This window comes from Jatropha curcas, chromosome 8, assembly GCF_041381405.1.
Source record: "Jatropha curcas cultivar XTBG-Jc1 chromosome 8, XTBG_Jcur_1.0, whole genome shotgun sequence".
Taxonomy (NCBI): domain Eukaryota; kingdom Viridiplantae; phylum Streptophyta; class Magnoliopsida; order Malpighiales; family Euphorbiaceae; genus Jatropha; species Jatropha curcas.
This window is the reverse complement of record NC_143158.1, coordinates 9,782,849-9,801,534: the sequence shown is the minus strand read 5'-3', so window position 1 is coordinate 9,801,534 and position 18,686 is coordinate 9,782,849. Positions and strand designations below refer to the sequence as shown.

At 31.8% G+C, this 18,686-nt stretch overlaps 1 protein-coding gene across 2 annotated transcripts; it reads left to right on the top strand.

Moving 5' to 3' along the window:
* The first annotated feature begins 10,095 nt into the window (after nucleotides 1-10,095).
* SURF1 (Surfeit locus 1 cytochrome c oxidase biogenesis protein) lies at nucleotides 10,096-17,269 on the top strand. Of its 2 annotated transcripts, XM_020676832.3 has the most exons (8): nucleotides 10,156-10,245; nucleotides 10,462-10,532; nucleotides 11,047-11,521; nucleotides 11,633-11,745; nucleotides 13,619-13,857; nucleotides 15,638-15,812; nucleotides 15,897-16,180; nucleotides 16,846-17,269. In XM_020676832.3, the coding sequence occupies exons 3-8, from the start codon at nucleotides 11,371-11,373 to the stop codon at nucleotides 16,913-16,915; spliced, it is 1,032 nt and encodes a 343-aa protein (XP_020532491.1). In that variant the 5' UTR covers nucleotides 10,156-10,245; nucleotides 10,462-10,532; nucleotides 11,047-11,370; the 3' UTR covers nucleotides 16,916-17,269. The 2 variants fall into 2 exon arrangements, with proteins under 2 accessions (XP_012064639.1, XP_020532491.1); XM_012209249.4 differs by lacking the exon at nucleotides 10,462-10,532 and having other exon boundaries at nucleotides 10,096-10,245.
* The last annotated feature ends 1,417 nt before the right edge of the window (nucleotides 17,270-18,686 follow it).

Below are 18,686 nucleotides of genomic sequence, written 5' to 3'. Positions count from 1 at the left end.
TTTAAATTACTCAAGTCTTGAGCTGCACTCTAGCTTAAAATTTTATGAGTTTAACTCGAGCCTTAAGTTGAATTCGAATTGAGTCTAGTTAAATTCTATCGAATCGAGCTTTGAGCGTAGTAGATTCGAGCTCGGTTCGGCTTATTTAAACCCAAAATGCAACAAAAGATAATTATTGAAATTTCTATTTAATTTTCCTTAGAAAAGGTTTCAAAAAATAAATTTATTTTCATAAACAAGTGAATGGGTTCACCTTGGGCAGAGGGCAACATGAAATAAATTTTGGACTATGTTCACGAGTCAAATTCTAAATAAACATTTTAGTGATATTTAAAAAGAAGAATAGATACAAGGAGAGAGCTAGACAAAATTTTAAAGGTACAACAATATAAATTCACCCAAAGGATATGAACTAATTTAAATTCAATTAAAATTAGTAAAATTTTCAAATCAATTCTATAAAATTAAATCACCGAATTGATATCATTAAACTACTTCCATCCTTATTATCCCCCCCCCAAAAAAAAAAGTTCAAAAAAATAATACACCAATATTTAAAAATAATAAAATGTGATATTTTAAAATAATGAAATGCAATAAAAAATATTATATTTAAAAGATCCTATTTTCTACTAAAATATTAATTTGTAATCTATTTATTAATTTATTTAATAAATAATGTCATCTACATAAAATAAGTTTTAAAAGAATAAGAAAAATTTGCACTATATTATTTGTATTTTTTTTTTCCTTCATAATCATCATTTTTTTAAAATATGTAATTTTTAATGCAATTTATAATTTCTATTATTGAATTGAGATAAAATTAAAATTAAGTGATTAAAAAATAATAAATTGAAACTTATATTACATTAATCAATCTAAGTACCAAATTAGGCAATGTTTATTAATTCTTTTTTCAGAGCTGTTATTTTATGCCTAGTAACCATCATCAACACGCTAAATCATGGGTCTCCTTTCAATTGAACAAATCCAACTAATGGCCATCGAAAGTCGTTTCCTTTTATTTTTTTGGTTGCTTTTCTTGAATCGGGTCATTGCAATTTTTGTGTCGTTTTGACGTTTTTATTACTTTTCATGTTTTGACGTTTTGCGTGAGTTGATAAAATATGGGCTTTTTGCCTCTTGTATTTTAAGTTGGCATTTTCCTTCCAACAAATTAGCTTTCAATTTCACATATTCCAGTTCTAATTTCACAATATTAGTTGCCAATTTTTTCCTCAAATTACTTTTCCGAAATACATTATTTGACTTTTGTAAATCTAATCCATTTTAAACTCCGTCGAAAGGGCCAAAAAATAAAGTTCAAATCCAATTCCAATAAAACAAAAATTTGTTTAAAAGATAGTGATATATAAATTTACAAATTATCATTATAAAACATATATTTTATATTAACTAAACAAATAACGAAAGAATAAAAAAAAATTTAAAAAGAAAAGAAAAATTTACGAGCATGTGAATGCAATAGGCCTTATAGAAAGAAAGCAGATCGCAAGCATAGACAGCTCTTAAAATATCGGCAACTAAAAGGACTGATTTCGCTATCGGAATTAGCGAATCAGCGACGTTTTGCCTTTCTCTTCTCCTTTTAATTTCATTCTCTTCAAAACGAAAGTAAAAAGAACATACGAAAAGAAAAACAACAGGTTGATAATTGTTATTCGTACCTCTGCTGATTCGAAATCGCTCAAAGCTGCAGCGATGATTCACGCCTTCAAAAGTGGATTGGGGCCTTATATAGAGAGAGAGAGGAAGAAGAGAAACAAAACCCTAATTTTCAAAACTTGGGCCTTCTATATTAAACCCGAACTTTTCAGCTCCAGCCCAAATCAATTAACTTAAAGCCCAAATTAGGTTGATTCTCAACCCTATGAACTTGGACATGTCAATTTTATCTCACTCTAAACTACAAGTGGGTTGGATTTGATAGTATTAAAAATTTTATAAAAATTAAATAAATCAATATAATATATTTAAATAAAATGTTTAAAACTAAATAATAAATCAAATCAAATCCATTTTTAATTCAATTTTTTATATATATTTTATTGGCAATATTAATTTTTTATTTGATTTGATTAAATGGTCCTCAATAATTTTGGTTGTTGTGGAACAACGTCGATACAAAATATTATAGGTTCTATAAGTGGATATGTCCACGTTATTCCATGGTAAATTATATTCATTTTAAAAATACAATTTATTAGAAAAAATATTTTATTTATTTATTTATTTATTTCAAATTAAAATTTTATTATATGCAGCTAGATAATGATAAATTTCAAAATTTTCAATATTAATCTACTATGGATACTATCAAATCCAATTTGAATTCTATAATTTTCTATTTATTTAACTTTAATTTTTTTTAAGAATATTAACAATGTTCATCATTTTGACATAATAAAAGAAATCTTGTATATTTCTGTATAAAATATTATACGTATCTTGTGTGGGGTGAGGGGGAGATTGAGGCGGATGATTTTAATTTAGCAACTAAACCAACTAATATTATACATATATTAAAACTCAACCATATTTCACTATTCATGGGAATAGTGTTTTTCCGTTTAAAGTTTTTATTTTTGTTATATTCTGATTTTACTGCTTTCAGAAGTTTTTTAACCAACTTTAAAGAGATAAGAGTCCATAAAACTCTTTCTCTTTTATATTTCTTTTCTGCATTCGTTCTCTCTTTTCCATTGCTTTCAGTTGGAAGAAAGTTTGATATTTGTTCATTCACATAGTCTAAATCTCAATACCTGGATCAGGTAATTTTTTATTATTAATCTATTTCTTATGAGTTCATTGCATCTTTTGTTTGCTAATTTGTGTCTAGACTTACTTTTGGCTTATTCTTCATATATTTGTGAAAGGACTAACACCAACTAGCTTTAAATCTCAACCATATTTCACTGTTCATTGGAGCAATATTTTTCTATTTAAACTTTTTTATTTTTATTATATTTCGATTTTACCCATTTCAAAAGTTCTTTAATCGACTTTAAAGAGATAAAAGTCTAGAAAACTCTTTCTCTTTCATAGTTCTTTTATGTGTTCTTTCTCTCTTTTTGTTGCTTTTTTTCCGCTCTTTCATCTCTCTTTCTATTGGGAGGAAGTTTGATCTTTGATTCATTCACATAGTCTAAATCAGAAATTATATTGGTGACATCGTGACAGATTAAAATCACTCAAAAATATCATCATTCAAGACCTCATGTATAAATATCATATTATTCTACACTTAATTACAAACTTTATACAATTCATGTCCAAAAATATAAATTGCTTGTAAATATATATTTTTTTCTTAAATGCAAAGAAAAAAATGTGAATCACATTATGGGGCGATATTGCAAGAGAATTCTATAAAGATAAGTTTAAATTTACCTCCCACCTGTTATTATTTTTGGTGGAATGGTAGCTAGACGATACCAAAATAAATTTTTCCATTTATCTTTAAAAGTAGTAAAGAGTTATTCTAATAGTCACAAAATATATGTTTATACTATTTGTTTATATATTACACGAGAACCATATCTTAAAAGCTCATCATTCACAATATACTTCATAAATCTAAACATTCCAAAAGTCAACAAATATAAAATTAGGTCAAATTACATATCTATCATTTAATACTATTATGATTAGCTGTTGTATTTAGCTGTAATTAGCTGTAATTAGTTGTAATTAGCTCCTGAGATTAGGAGCTATAATTAGCAGATCATTAGCAGATTATTTGGGATCCTTGATTAGTTACCTATATTGTACATATGTAGTACTATTTATATCCCCAATTCTTGAGGGAATAATCAAGTCAATATTTCCTCTCATTCTTCTTCTTCACATGGTATCAGAGTCAACAAAGGGCCTGAATATATTCTTCTTTTCTCTTTCTCTCTTCTAAGGGATTTCCAATTACCCTATTATTCTCTCTCTTCTATAGTCACAGCCACTATCCCAGGCCTACCCAGTGACCGACGACCTTAGACACCAAGTCGCGTCACCGGAATCCTCACCGTCGTCAGCCACACACCGTCGACAGATTCTGCCACCTTCCTCACGCGCCGGCGTGTGCGTCTCACCCCGGCGGTACCACCACCTGAAACCTTCTCCGGCCAAGCTCGCCCCTCTCCGACGACCTTCCTCTTCGCTGTTCTGCTACTGAATATGGCTGAATCAGGTCTAATCAAGTCTCTTATTCCTAATTCTACCGGTATTACTACTGTAAAACTTCAAGGCAATAACAATTACATTTCTTGGTTCAATTCTATTGAGCTATGGTTCTTAGGTTAAGGATATGATGATCATCTTATTAAGAATGCTACTGATATCATTGCAACCGATAGGACAGCATGGATTCAAATTGATGCTCAATTGTGTAGCCTATTGTGGCATACTCTTGATCCCAAATTACTTCCTCTTTTTTAGTCCTGTAAAACCTGTTGTAAGGTCTTAATAAAAGCCGAAACATTATATACCAATGATATACAATGAATTTACAATGTTGTCTCTAATATTGTACATTTGCAGCAAAATCAAATGGATATGGCTAGTTACATTGGGCAAGTTGAGACATTGAAAGATGAGTTTGTTTCCATTATGTCTTTCACAGAGAATATTGCTGAACAAGAAAAACAAAGAGACAAGTTTTTTATGGTCTTGGCTCTAATCGGCCTTCGACCCGATCTTTGCTCTGTTCGAGATCAAATTTTGACCGGTTCCATTATTCCTACCTTAGAAGATATCTCTGCTCGACTTCTTCATATTTCCACCACTCTAGCTGCACCTCCTAACATTGAAGCCTCTTCTTTTGCCGTCTAGAATAATAAGCAAAAATGGAAAGGTAATAGGTATAAGGTTCACTGCACTTATTGTGATAAACCAGGACATACTCGTGAAACTTGTTGGAAATTACATGGTAATCGTCTCAGAATCAATCTGCTAGTACTGGACGACCTGCAGCTCATATGGTTCGGAGTAATGGAGCTGGAATTCTTCCTTTGCGTGGTACATCAAGCAACTGCATCACCCTGACAGGATCAGAATATGAAGAATATGCCCAATTCCAGGTAGCCAAACAACAAGCTCAATAACAATCACCTAGTCTACAGCACTCTAGCACTTCAGTTGCTGGTGCTCCTTGGATACTTAATTCTGCCGCTTCCGATCACATTTCTGGTAATGAAACATTGTTCTCTACTCTCATTCCTACTCTAGACTCATCCACAGTCACCTTAGTTAATGGTTCAGAAACTAAAGTTAAAGGCATTGGGACAGTTCAACTTATTCCATCAATAACTTTACAATCTGTCTTATACACCCCTGGCTGTCCTTATAATTTAATTTCCTTTAGCAAAATCACCGAACAGCTTGATTGTATTGTCTTTTTCATAACTAACTATGGTGTTGTGCAGGATCGGTGTACGAGGAAGACAATTGGAATAGGATATAAGTCATATGGCTTGTATTACATATCCCCTCTGAAAGCCATTATTACATTAGCTTCTATTGCTTCCGCTGAGCTTCTACACAATCATTTTGGTCATCCTAGTCTTCTTAAACTTAAACATTTAGTTCCTAGCTTATCTTCATTAAGTGTTTTGGAATGTGAATCTTGTCAACTTGGAAAAAAATCTTGTGTTTCATTTCCTAAGATTGTCAATAATAAAGCTTTGGCTATGTTTGATATTGTTCATTCAGACATTTGGGGTCCTAGTCGTGTTAGTACAATTTTGGGATTTAATTATTTTGTTACTTTTATTGATGACTATTCTCATTGTACATGGGTGTTTCTAATGAAAAGTCGTTCTGAACTATTCTCTATCTTTCAAAAATTTTGTGCTGAAATTCGAACTCAATTTGGTGTTTCCATAAAAACATTACGCAGTGATAATGCTCGGCAATATTTTTCTCAGCAATTTAATGAGTTTATGTCTTCTCAAGGTATTCTCCATCAATCTTCTTGTGCTTATACACCCCAACAGAATGGAATTGTCGAAAGAAAGAATCGTCATCTTATTGAAACAGCACGAACATTACTTCTTCATAATCAAGTCCCACTTCATTTCTGGGGGATGCAGTACTTACTACTTGTTTTCTTACTAACAGGATGCCTTTTTCTGTTTTACAGAATCAAAGTCCTTATTCTGTTTTGTTTCCCAAACAGGACCCCTTTCATCTACCACTTCGTGTTTTTGGGAGTACTTGTTTTGTTCATGATCATACCCCTGGCAGGGACAAGCTTCTACCAAAGTCCATTAAGTGCATTTTCTTAGGATATCCTCATCTTCAGAAAGGGTACAAGTGTTATGATCCAATCTCTTCCAAGTTCTTTATCTCCGCTGATGTTACTTTCTTTGAAACTACCCCTTATTTTTCTAAATAGCCAGAGCTTGAACAATCTGTTTCCAATGTTCTCCCCTTTCCTATTCTTCCTCCTCCAGCTACATCTCGTCCTCTTCAGGTCTATTCTCGCCGTCCTACTACTAACCCTGTTTTGAATGCAGATATACAGCCTAGTGACTCATTTCCTATTCCGATCTCATCTCCTGCATCAGTCATGCCAAACACAGAGGCAGAAAATGCTCCCATTGCCCTTCGCAAAGGTATTCGCTCCACTCATAATTCTCATCCTATTTACAATTTTTTGAGCTATCACCGTTTATCTCCTTCATATTATGCCTTTGTCTCCACATTGTCTACCGTTTCTATCCCTAAGAGTGTCAGTGAAGCACTTAACCATCCTGGTTGGTCTGCTGCTATGACTGAGGAGATGATTGCTTTGCATAATAATGGTACATGGGAACTTGTTTCTTTGCCTCCTGGGAAGAGCACTGTTGGCTGTCGATGGGTTTACATGGTTAAAATTGGACTAGATGCTAAAATTGATAGGTTGAAAGCTGGGCTTGTGGCAAAGGGGTACACACAGGTTTATGGCCTTGATTATAGTGATACTTTTTCCCCTGTGGCCAAAATAGCCTTTGTTCGTCTTCTTCTTTCTTTGGCAGCTATCTATCAATGGCCTCTTCATCAACTGGACATCAAAAATGCTTTCTTGCATGGGGCATTGACCGAGAAAGTATATATGGAGCAACCTCTTGGTTTTGTTGCTCAGGGGGAGTCTGGTTTAGTATGTCGACTACGTCGATCTCTCTATGGCTTGAAACAATCTCCACGTGCATGGTTTAGAAGATTTAGTGCTGTTGTCTAGAAATTTGGCATGCGTCGAAGTGACGTTGATCATTCAGTCTTCTATCGGCATGGAAATCATGGGAAATGTACTTATCTAGTTGTTTATGTTGATGATATCGTCATAACTGGCAATGATCATGAAGGGATTTTCAGCAACTTTCAAACTAAAGATTTGGGAAAGCTAAAATATTTTCTTGGGATTGAGGTAGCACAATACAAGATTGGAGTTGCAATCTCACAAAGAAAGTATGCTCTTGATATACTAGAAGAAACATGTATGATGGATTGTAAACTTGTGGATACTCCTATGGATCCCAATGTAAAACTTATTCCAAGACAGGGGGAGCCATTTAAAGATCCTGGCAAATATCAGAGGCTTGTTGGAAAATTAAACTATCTTACTATTACATGACCGGATATTTCTTTTGCCGTGAGTGTGGTTAGTCAATTTCTTCAGTCTCCATGTGATAGTCATTGGGATGCTATTGTTCGCATTCTGAGATATATCAAAGGAACTCCTGGGCAAGGTCTGTTATATTAGAACAAGGGTCATTCACAAGTGGTTGGCTATTCAAATGCAGATTGGGCAGGTTCTCCCTCTGACAGACGGTCCACTTTTGGTTATCATATCATGATTGGAGGAAATTTGATATCATGGAAAAGTAAAAAGCAGGATGTTGTGGCTAGGTCAAGCGCAGAAGCAGAGAATCGAGCAATGGCATTAGCCACTTGTGAACTTGTTTGGCTCAAGCAACTTCTTCAAGAGTTGAAGTGTGGAGAAATAAAATAGATGACACTGATATGTGACAATCAAGCAGCACTCCATATTGCCTCAAAATCCAATGTTTTGTGAAAGAACGAAACATATTGAGATCGATTGTCATTTCATCAGACAAAAGATTGAGTCAGGATGCATATCTACTTCTTTTGTCAGTTCGAACGATCAATTGGCAGATATACTGACCAAATCTTTACGAGGACCTCGAATTGAATACATTTGTGGCAAGCTAGGAACATACAACATGTATGCTCTAGCTTGAGGGGGAGTGTTATGATTAGCTGTTGTATTTAGCTATAATTAGCTGTAATTAGTTGTAATTAGCTGCGCTATAATTAACAGATCATTAGCAGATTATTTAGGATCCTTGATTAGTTACCTATATTGTACATATGTAGTACTATTTATATCCCCAATTCTTGAGGGAATAATCAAGTCAATATTTCCTCTCATTCTTCTTCTTCACAAATACTATCAAATTATATTATTCATCATTTAATACTATCTTTTTCATAATAAACAATATTACAATCTCTTGCTTTTTATATATAATTTATATCATATACAGATAGAAAAAATTATCGAGTTATTGTCGGCATCAAACAAAACATCTGTGCACCCAAATCAACAAAAAAAAAAAAAAAAAAAAAAAAAATTCTAAACAGGAACAAAAAAAATTTTGACTATGAATCCCCATTAACATCAAGTAAGTACTCAAAAGTTAATTTTTAATTTTAATAGTTATAGTAGAAAATTATTGTTATTACAAAAATAACTTTTCACATGCAAAGGAACCATCATTCACATTGATTCAAGTCTTGGATAGTGGTAGAATGCATGTCCTACATATTATTCTCAAGCAAGAGAATATGAAAATGTCAGTTTTTTTACAATAAATTTTGTATGTAAAAAATTATCAAAAACTTCAATTTTTGGGACTAGTTTGGATGTGGAAAGCTTTTTGGAAAATACTTTGAAGATATACTATTTTGGATGTAAATACTAATTTTGATAGTGACTTTCCAGATACATTTTGTTGTGTATAAAAGAATAACACATGTAAAGTATACTTTACATCCATAAAAAAAAAATTCATCTTTAAACTTAATATTTAAATCTAAATTCTAATACTTATTTTATTATATTCGCTATTGTGAAACGGGCTAGAAGAAGACCAAATCATTTTGTATATAAATAGCATTTTTTATGCAACTTTCTAATAGGTAAATCTTATTCATATATATGAAAAACAATCTTTCTTTTTAATGTTTCAATGTAAACAACTTTTTGAAATATATTAGATGATGAACATTAAATGAATATAAGTTTGACCATGGTTGAACTGCTAACAGCAGTACATGATGATTTGGTAGAGTGTTTAACACTGTAATTTTACTCTATATAATAATAATAAAAAGAAGAAGAATTGATCATTATGGATATAACTAGCCTTTTTAACAATGACTTCTTAAATATACTAAAAATGACTAATATTTGAGTTGAAGTCACTTCAGCAAAATATCAAGTTTTGTTTGTTACTATATGTCAGGCCACGAAACTTTTAAATGTTATTTAATTTATTGAGTAAATATATTTAACTTATTACACTAATTTTAAATTTTATATTTGTGAATAATAAATCTTTGCAATTAATTATATCTAGTAGACATATTATCTAATGATACCATAATTAAACTTAATACTCTGTTTAATATTATTATTATTATTAGAGTATAATAATTATAATATTGAAATATAATTAAATGTTCTCTTATTTTATTTATTATCCTCGTATATATTATTATAATTATACCTAGATGTCTAGTGTAAAAAAAAAAAAAAGGAATTGCAACAATTGTAAATAATTATAACCTAACAAGCATATTCTCTAATACAAAAGCACTAAGCTTAATATTTTATCTAGTAATATTATTATTATAATACTATAATATTGAATTATAATTACAGCCTTTTAATTAATAGCTCGTATTATCCTATATGATAACAATAAAGATTACTCTATATAATAATAATAAAAATTATTTTACTATCAAAACTACGTAGTTTTGATGTAGGAAGTCTAAATTAACGCGTAAGCAAAACCACGTCGTAAAAAAGAGCTTTTCCCTATTTGCAACTTGTTGCGCCGCCCTTTTCTCCTTCTACCCCAAGTCTTGTTCTTTCTATACCTTCACGTTGCTTTTGTGCCCGTCGACTCGGCAGCTCTTCAACCGTAGTGCCACTGCCAGGTTCCTCCATTTCCATTCTCGATTTTTTTTTGTTTTATTCTCTTTTTCGCCATAGGTTGTCTTTGTTTCTTTTCCTTTTTTTTTCCCCTAATTTTATGTATAAACAGACAAAGAAGAGGAATTGTTGATTATGTTGTTGAATTCATTTTTAGGTTTAGCCGAAGAGACAAAGATAGGTGTTATTATTTTGTTTTTTCTTTTATTGGTTTTGTGCAGGTTTTATTTGTTATTTTCCATCTAAAATGGGTTACTTTGTTATTCAAAGTTTCCTGTTAAGCTGAATGAAGGTAATTAATTTCTTGAAAATGTTTATATATTAAAAGAGAAAAAGAGAAGGGAAATTAGATATTTTGTGTGAGAAACAAGTCAATTTGGAACTCATATAATAACTGTAATACCAACAGATGGATATTTTTAGAAAATGACATGAAAAGTAGCTCTGTATAATGCAACTAAGATAGCTAAGGCTGTCAAAAACCTGTTGGGTTATATAACAACTAACTAAATATTATTGTATTTATTTTGATTTAATGAAGATTATTGCAGGAGAAATGAATTCCAAGTTTCTACTACTGATTACTGAATTGAAAATATGCAGAGGATGCAAATGCATAGTTTTTTTTTTGCATTATTTATTGGTTTGATTGTGTGTATCATTTATTTAGGTTGAATTTTAATTTTTTTGATCTATTTAATATTATTATATATTGCCCTTTTATAATTTCATGTTGAAATTGTTTTATTATTTTCAAGTTGAATTTTTAATTTGAATCTTTTTTATATTTTCTGTTGCATTTTCAGGTTTGGATACGGGTTTCAAAGGGATTTGTATTTCAATAGATTGAATGAATTTATGATTAAAAACGGGTATTTAAACAGATTTGAGTAGTGTGCGGGTAATGTCTAAACGGATTCGGGTATTATTGGTTTATTCCTTAACGGATTTGGGTACTTGAATTGACAATCGTGTTCGGGTAGTTGTTTTTTAGTGGTTACCTGCCCTGTTGCCATCCTTACCCATGATGTGATGAACATAAACCCTCGCTCTAGATTCAAAAAAGGAGGAGAAGAAGAGCTTTTTCTCCATCAAAAGGACAAAGAAAAAAAAAAAATCAAATGTAAAGAATGGCAGCAATGGCTTCCATTTCCAAAAGCCTAACAAGGGTCTATGCTGGTACTGGAAAGCGTTGGGCCATCGCTTCCTCTTCCTTTTTTTGTAGCTCAGCTGCTGCCATCTCTGAAACTCCTTCTACTTCCTCTCCTCAACCATCAAAGGGTCTGTATATATGTATATTCATTTCTTCGTCTATGTGTATATTCATTTTTTTCTGTGTTGATCTTGAGTTTTGAAATTTTATTTTATTGCTTTTATTTTATGCTGTTATAGGAGGTAATCTACAAGAAGAAGGTAGAGGAAGATGGTCAAAATGGTTTCTATTTGTACCTGGAGGTATCACTTTTGGCCTTGGAACTTGGCAGATTTTTAGAAGACAAGACAAGGTATTATTTCTCCCTTCTATTACGTTCTCCGAATAACAATAATTAGCTTCTTCAATAAATAATTAAATTTCGACTCTGTTTATGTATGTTTAATCATTTTTATTGTTGTTATTGTTGTTTTAATTAGGTGATTTAGGAGGAATGGGATTGGAATAAATTTTTGTTCCCCATTTATTTTAATTTTGACTCCTAAACACATGATTCATTGAAATTATCAGATTTTGACTAAATAACCATGTTTTGGTTATAAAACACTTCATCTTCTGCCATATTTTATGATATGAAGCTTATCAACTATGTCTACCCATGAAACTTTGTCAGTGTAGAATAAAGTAATAGGCATAAAGTTTTAACTTGACGCAAATGTGTCGATGGTTATTTTGGTTTATCCAGAAAGTTTTAATGTGCGAGTTGTCTAGTTATTTCTAATAAACTTAGTCTCACTCTAGGACAAAGACAGATATTGAAGTAGCAATGAGTGTGAGAAGATTGGGCTAGAAGTTAATTTTTGTTACTCCACTTTATCTCATATGGTAAAAAAGTTTGAGAAAGGTTAAAGTATAAACAATTGTAGTTATGCCTACAAAGTTTAATCTGTAAAAAGTTTTTTTGAACTAGGACCAAAATTGATAGCCAAGAGATAGCAAAACTGATGAATCTGTTACGAGAACTTAAGAACAAGTTGTGTGGAAATTTCTTTTGGTCAGTTTTTTCATTTGAATGACTCTTAATTTAATGATCTCTTTGTCTAACGAAATTCGGCTGAATAGATTTAGGAATTCTACAACTAAAGAAATGCCATCACTTAAATTTTAATTCGAAGATCTGCTATTTTCTTCCCTCTTTTAGTTAATACATGTGGTTTCTAACTCTTCATCGCATCATAATGCACATAGTTATTAAAGGCGCGCCTTACTTAAGGTTCAAGGGCTTTTGTGCCAACAGTCCTGAGGCGGGCGACTTCACTCAAGCTATCACCTTTGGGTAGACGCGTGTGCCTTTTGCACCTTTTTTGTGCCTAAGGCTTGAGAAAGGCGCGCCTTTCTATTTTTTTTTTCCAGAATAAGTCACCTAGGGTTTTTTTTCAATATAAAGCTATCTAGCCAACATTAGCTTACACAAAATAAATAAATAAATATAAAAGAAATAAAATGCAACACAAAAACCAGTGATGTGCTTTGTGATCCAACCTCCACTCCTTCATCTAGCACTCACCTCTTGCAATCTAGTCTTTAGCGCCATTCCATCCAATATAACTCTTTCAAATTTTCTTCCTATGTTTGCTTTCTATTTCTTATCTTTTTTTCATTTTTTTTTATTGTACTCTTTTTTGCCTTAACTTTAATATCTTAAAATGTAACTTGTCATGTTGCCATTTTTTTTCTGATTTATGCGTGTTTCTTTCCATGTTTTTTTTTTTTTTATTGATATCTTAAAATATATTTTTCAGATTTATGTATATTTTTCTTTTCTTTTTTTTTTTTTTTTTTTTTTTTTTTGTGCCTCACTTCACTCAGGCGCTCCCCTTCGCCTGGAGGCTAGCGCCTAGGCTCTAGCAGCCCTTTGCACCTTAGTGCGCCTTTAATTACTATGATAATACATCATAGGTGTGTAAAAAACATACTGATTGAGGCTAACACCCAGTTTTACGAGGAAGAAAAAATTCTCTTACTTTTTTCTTTCTAAAACTCTACCATCTGTCCTGGAATGCTAAGTGTGACTGTCTCACTCATAACAACAGGTTCATATCTTATACCATGAAATTAAAGCTGCATCCACAATCTGCTTCTGTCTGATGGGTTGTAAAGTACAAGCACCTACTTCCAGTTTTAATTGACTTGCTGATACAATTGAAATTGTTTTTCCTCTGCAGATCAAAATGCTTGAATATAGACAGAAGAGATTGGAAATGGTACCAATGAAGTTTAATGACGTAACCCCATCAAGTGAACAATTGGATACTTTGGAGTTCAGGAGGGTGGCATGCAAAGGTGTTTTTGATGAGAAGAGGTCAATCTATGTTGGTCCACGTTCTAGAAGCATATCTGGGGTGACTGAAAATGGCTACTATGTAATTACACCTCTATTGCCGATCGCCAATGACCCCGAGAGGTAAGCATGCTGGGATTTTTGTGGTTGTAGGCTAAGTTAGATCAATAGTTCAACAGTGACTTAAGCAACTTGCTATAGATAATTAGGGAGTTTTCTGATTTGTTGCGTAGTCATAAGTAATCATGATTCTTATTCTGCATTCTTCAAGAAATTCTAAAATTATCAAATTTCCAATATGCATATGCATTGACATCTATTTCTATTGAGTTTCTGTAAAAACTAGTATTGTCAAATTTGCAAATATGGATCTTTCCAAAGCATGAAGAGCTCAAACTTCTCACTCAAGACAATTACAGATTAGTGCAGCAAATTATCAATTCATGAAGCCAACATTTTTTCCCACTTTTTTCCTATTCAAAATTGATTTTTTTTTTCCCACAAAAGCCCATGTTGTGCAAAGGCTGCAATTAACATGAAATATCATAAATGAAGAGAGTTCTATTTACTAACTGATCTTCAATCTAACTAGTTAAGTCATTTCCCTTTTTTGTTTGATGATGCCTTGTATAATTCCAAGTTTCAATATCTTATGAACTACCATATCTTCTGAGTTTGGTTATTTCTTACAACTACATTTAGTATTTCTGTACTCATAGCCTTTGTTTGGATGAGAGAAAATAAGAGAGGAAAAAAATGTAAATGGAGAAAAAATTAAGGTGGAATTTGATTTGCCTTTGTTTAGGAAGTGGGAGGAAAACAGTGCAGCAGAGAAGATAAGTTTTATTTTCCTTTAATATTTATTCTCCTCAATTTGAAGAGAAAATAAAGAAGAAATGGATGATAAAGGAAAATAAGTTCTTCTCCCTCCTATTGAAACAAAAGGAAGGAAAATAAATTGTTTTTAGAGTTTCTTTCCCTCCTTATTTGCTTTCTTCTATTTTCTTTCCATTCTCTTTTGTTATCTAAACAGAGTATTAATATTTCGAAGGCAGAGTGTCCTACTGTTTCAATTGGATATTTTGTAGTTAAAACTTCTGTTTATTTATGCAACTGATAATTAAATTTGACAACATAAATTCAAACAATCTGGTGATAAATTTTGCAACTTTTCAAAATTACAGCTAAAAGAGACCAAGATGATTATGATTATGATATCTCTATTTACACATTTACCTCTCATTTTTCATAAATGAATTCCACAGAATTTTGTGGAATTGAATTAATTAAAAGTCCAATTTTTGATGATTTATATGTCAGAAAAAAAAATCATTTCAATTTTGTAGAGTTGAACATAACCAATTCAATCTCCATAGGAAATGATGGAATTTCAAATGAATTCCAAAAAATATATACAACTGAAGTTTTCGATCAAAATACCCATTCTGTATCTCGCTTCTCTTCTCTCTTTCTTACTCTCTCATTCTCTCACATCCTCCTCTTCCTCTCTCCTCATTTTGTTCTCTCTCCTGATCCCTCTCTCTTTCTCTTTTCTATCTCTCTCTCTTTCTCTTATCTCTCTCTCTATCCCTCTCCCTTTCTCTCTATCTCTCTCCCTTTCTCTCTATGTATATCTATCTTCCCCTCTCTCTGTGTCTTTTTTAACGGTATTTTAGATAATTATAACTAATTGAATTCTAGATTTATTCCTACATAAATATGTGGAGTTAAATTGGATTTCACCTTTCAAGTTTATCATGAAAAACATAGAAATTCATTTGCAAATGAACTAGGATTCATTTATAGTATAGATTTATTTATACCATGTACAGAGGCTTAAATTCAATAATGAGAGTATTGTGCTTCATCTGCAGTTAATAAATATTAGATAGTCTTCTTTCAGTGTGCGTTCACCAATTTTGGTAAACAGAGGATGGGTCCCTCGTATTTGGAAGGAAAGATCCTTAGAAATTTCACAAGATGTTGAACAACCTTCACGTATTACATCCTCATCTGTACAAGAGGGTGAACGAATTTCATGGTGGAAATTTTGGTCCAAGAAGCAAAAGGTTACTGAGGTATCTGTTCTATTTAATTCATTCATGGTTATTTCATGTGCATTAACTTGGAAGATACATTGTTTAATTCTTGCAACTTTGCAGGATCAGGTCCCATCTGTCACTCCTGTAGAAGTTGTTGGAGTGGTTCGAGGGAGTGAAAAGCCTAGCATTTTTGTTCCACAAAATGATCCTAGCTCTCATCAGTGGTTTTATGTTGATGTTCCTGCAATTGCCCGCGCTTGTGAGCTTCCTGAGAATACTGTCTATATAGAAGACATCAATGAAAATGTCAATTCAGCATGCCCATATCCTGTTCCCAAGGATGTCAATACCTTGATTCGCAGTTCAGTTATGCCTCAAGACCATCTAAATTATACATTGACATGGTATGTTGGTTCAGTTTCTTGATATTGGTATTTGCGTATCTGCAGTTCCTTTGTTGGTAGCTGCTTTGTACTATCGCTTCAGGGAAATTCTTGCCTACACCAAGTGTAAACTCAATCAATGGATATATCCTATTTAATTTTTTTTTTTATTCAAATGACTCTTTTGTCCATTTTTCCATTGAAAAGACACTTGTACCCTTTTTCTCCACGTGTTATTCACATTAGTTTGGTGTATGCTACCAGTGTAGGCAAGTCTTTTCCATTCTAATTCACCTTTTGCATATGTATTCTTTGATCTGTAAACCTTATGTTGCATGAGACTCAAAAAAAATCAACCTGTTCCTAAATTGTATTAACTGGATTTTTCACCTTTAGTGAAGCAGCATGCTTTAACCTTTATTCAGTGGCTAATCTGTGATGCTTTGCTTTAAAAGTTTCCTAGGATGATAATTCCGTGTACCTCGTAGTGAATCCTTGAGTGTAAACGTACACATTGGAATGCTGTAGTTGCTGATAAGTATTTTGAACTTTTTAACTCTCTAAATATAGGACAACTTTTTTGTATGCCATAGGCAAACATGAGGAATAAACTTCACTCAAAAGATTCAGGTGTTTTTGGAAGTTACTTCAGTTCCTTCTGATGATAATTATTGTGTTTTGAGCAGGTATTCTCTATCTGCTGCTGTTACATTTATGGCTTTCAAAAGACTAAGGCCAAAAAGAAGCCGGAGATAGCAGGTTGGTGGTGTAAGAGATGTACATTTGTGTGAACTTTCCTATCCTGAATTTTTCGCCAGAATCCGTTTGAAGAAATTTTTGCCAGGTTGCTGCTCAATACAATCATTTTTTCAACTAACTGAAATATCTTTTATTGGGTAATGTGTCGCAGCAATTTACAATACTGCTGGTATGTGATTATCAGAGAATTAAATCCCTGAAAATTTTTTGGTGAAAGCTGCTTTCAGCTGGGTTTTTCCTTGTCTTTTTAAATCTATATGAGAATGAATAATGTACTTTTTGACATGACTGAGGATATGAACCCAGAGGGTACAAGAGAATTTGAATGCTAGCCTTTCCAGTTGAAATTTCTATGATCTATATTTGATGTTGAGAAGACAATTTGATTTCAAGGAACACTGCTGTTACAGCTGAAGATGGTTTTAAAAGTATCTTTATCAAAGAAAAAAAGTGAAAGTAGTTGATGGAAATAAAAGAAAAATGTAATAAAAATGAATTATTTGATTAATTAAAAGGGTTTAAAAAATGTAGAACTCGATTTAAATTTGGAAAAAAAATAAAATTGTCCTAAATTATAGTTAAATTAATACGAGGAACTCTATTTTCAAGAATTATTTAGGAGATTTCTAAATTTTGATTCGGTTAATATTTTAGTCTTTTCATCCAAAATATAGAGATTATCAAAAAAAAAAAAAAAAAAAAAAAAAAAAAAAAATCGAAATTATAAATTAGGGACTCTGTAATTAGTTTGATTATAATTTAGAGATTTTATTTCCAACTTAAAAGCCTTTTCAATATAAGGTGAATTTTATGTGTCAGTCAATTTTAATAGTAAATGGAAAATTAAAGTGTTAATAAAATTATAATTCAAGAATCTTATAATAGTGTTTGAGAACATGTATTAATTTAATTATTATAATTTTGGAATTAATTTATTCTTTTTCTTTTAAAATTTACTGTCTAAACAAAACTAGTACTAAATAATTTTATTATATAAGAGTTCAGGATTTAGCAACTAGTAAGGATTACATCGTTAATTTGATAGCCTCAACAAAATTTATTGTCTCTTAACTCTTACAATACATGTCCATAAAACAAAACAAAGTATAAATAATTAGGTAGACAAAGTAAAAGCAAAATAAAAAATATTTGAAAATATAAACCTCATTACTTGACTCTACAAAAGTTATATGAAAGATGGGAAGATTGATAAAGCACAAAGGATTGCGTCTTCAAAATTACCTGTGTCTATTTACATAAATGTCTTCACTTCAATAAAGTAAAAGGCTTTCTCTATTGAAGGAAGCTCATTTTCATCTTCTTTTATCTTTTTCAGATACTTCAATATTAATCTCTTACAAAGTTTTCTTGTACTCTTCAATCGAATTTTGAAGGGCAAGAACAAACCTTCTGAAGGTATGTTTAGCAATTTTTCTGGTTCTTTTAATAATTCATCTGAGGTTAGATCCTTGACATTGGTCCTTTCAACCTGTGAGTAATGTCTTCAAGGCAAAATGACTAGGCCACCCTTTGTAAGACAAGGAGATAGAGTTCAACAGGTTTCAGAAGTAAGATACAGTGATATATGTATTCCATTTAAAGCAATGGCTAGAGGTGAATATATCTACTTCATTAGTTTTATTGACGATTTCTCTAGAAATGGTTATTCTTGTCTTGTAAAGAATAACATGAAATAGTGAAGTAGAAAATCATTTAGGAAAGAAGATTAAAACCCAACAATGTGATTGTGGTGGTGAATACCTTACTC

What these genes read in the sequence shown, in the direction of transcription:
- SURF1 (XM_012209249.4), top strand. Translation starts at nt 11,371, where the DNA reads ATGGCAGCAATGGCTTCCATTTCCAAAAGCCTAACAAGGGTCTATGCT. An exon ending in TTTTTAGAAGACAAGACAAG is followed by an intron (nt 11,746 to 13,618) that starts GTATTATTTCTC and finishes TTTCCTCTGCAG; the next exon opens with ATCAAAATGCTTGAATATAG. An exon ending in ATCGCCAATGACCCCGAGAG is followed by an intron (nt 13,858 to 15,637) that starts GTAAGCATGCTG and finishes GTCTTCTTTCAG; the next exon opens with TGTGCGTTCACCAATTTTGG.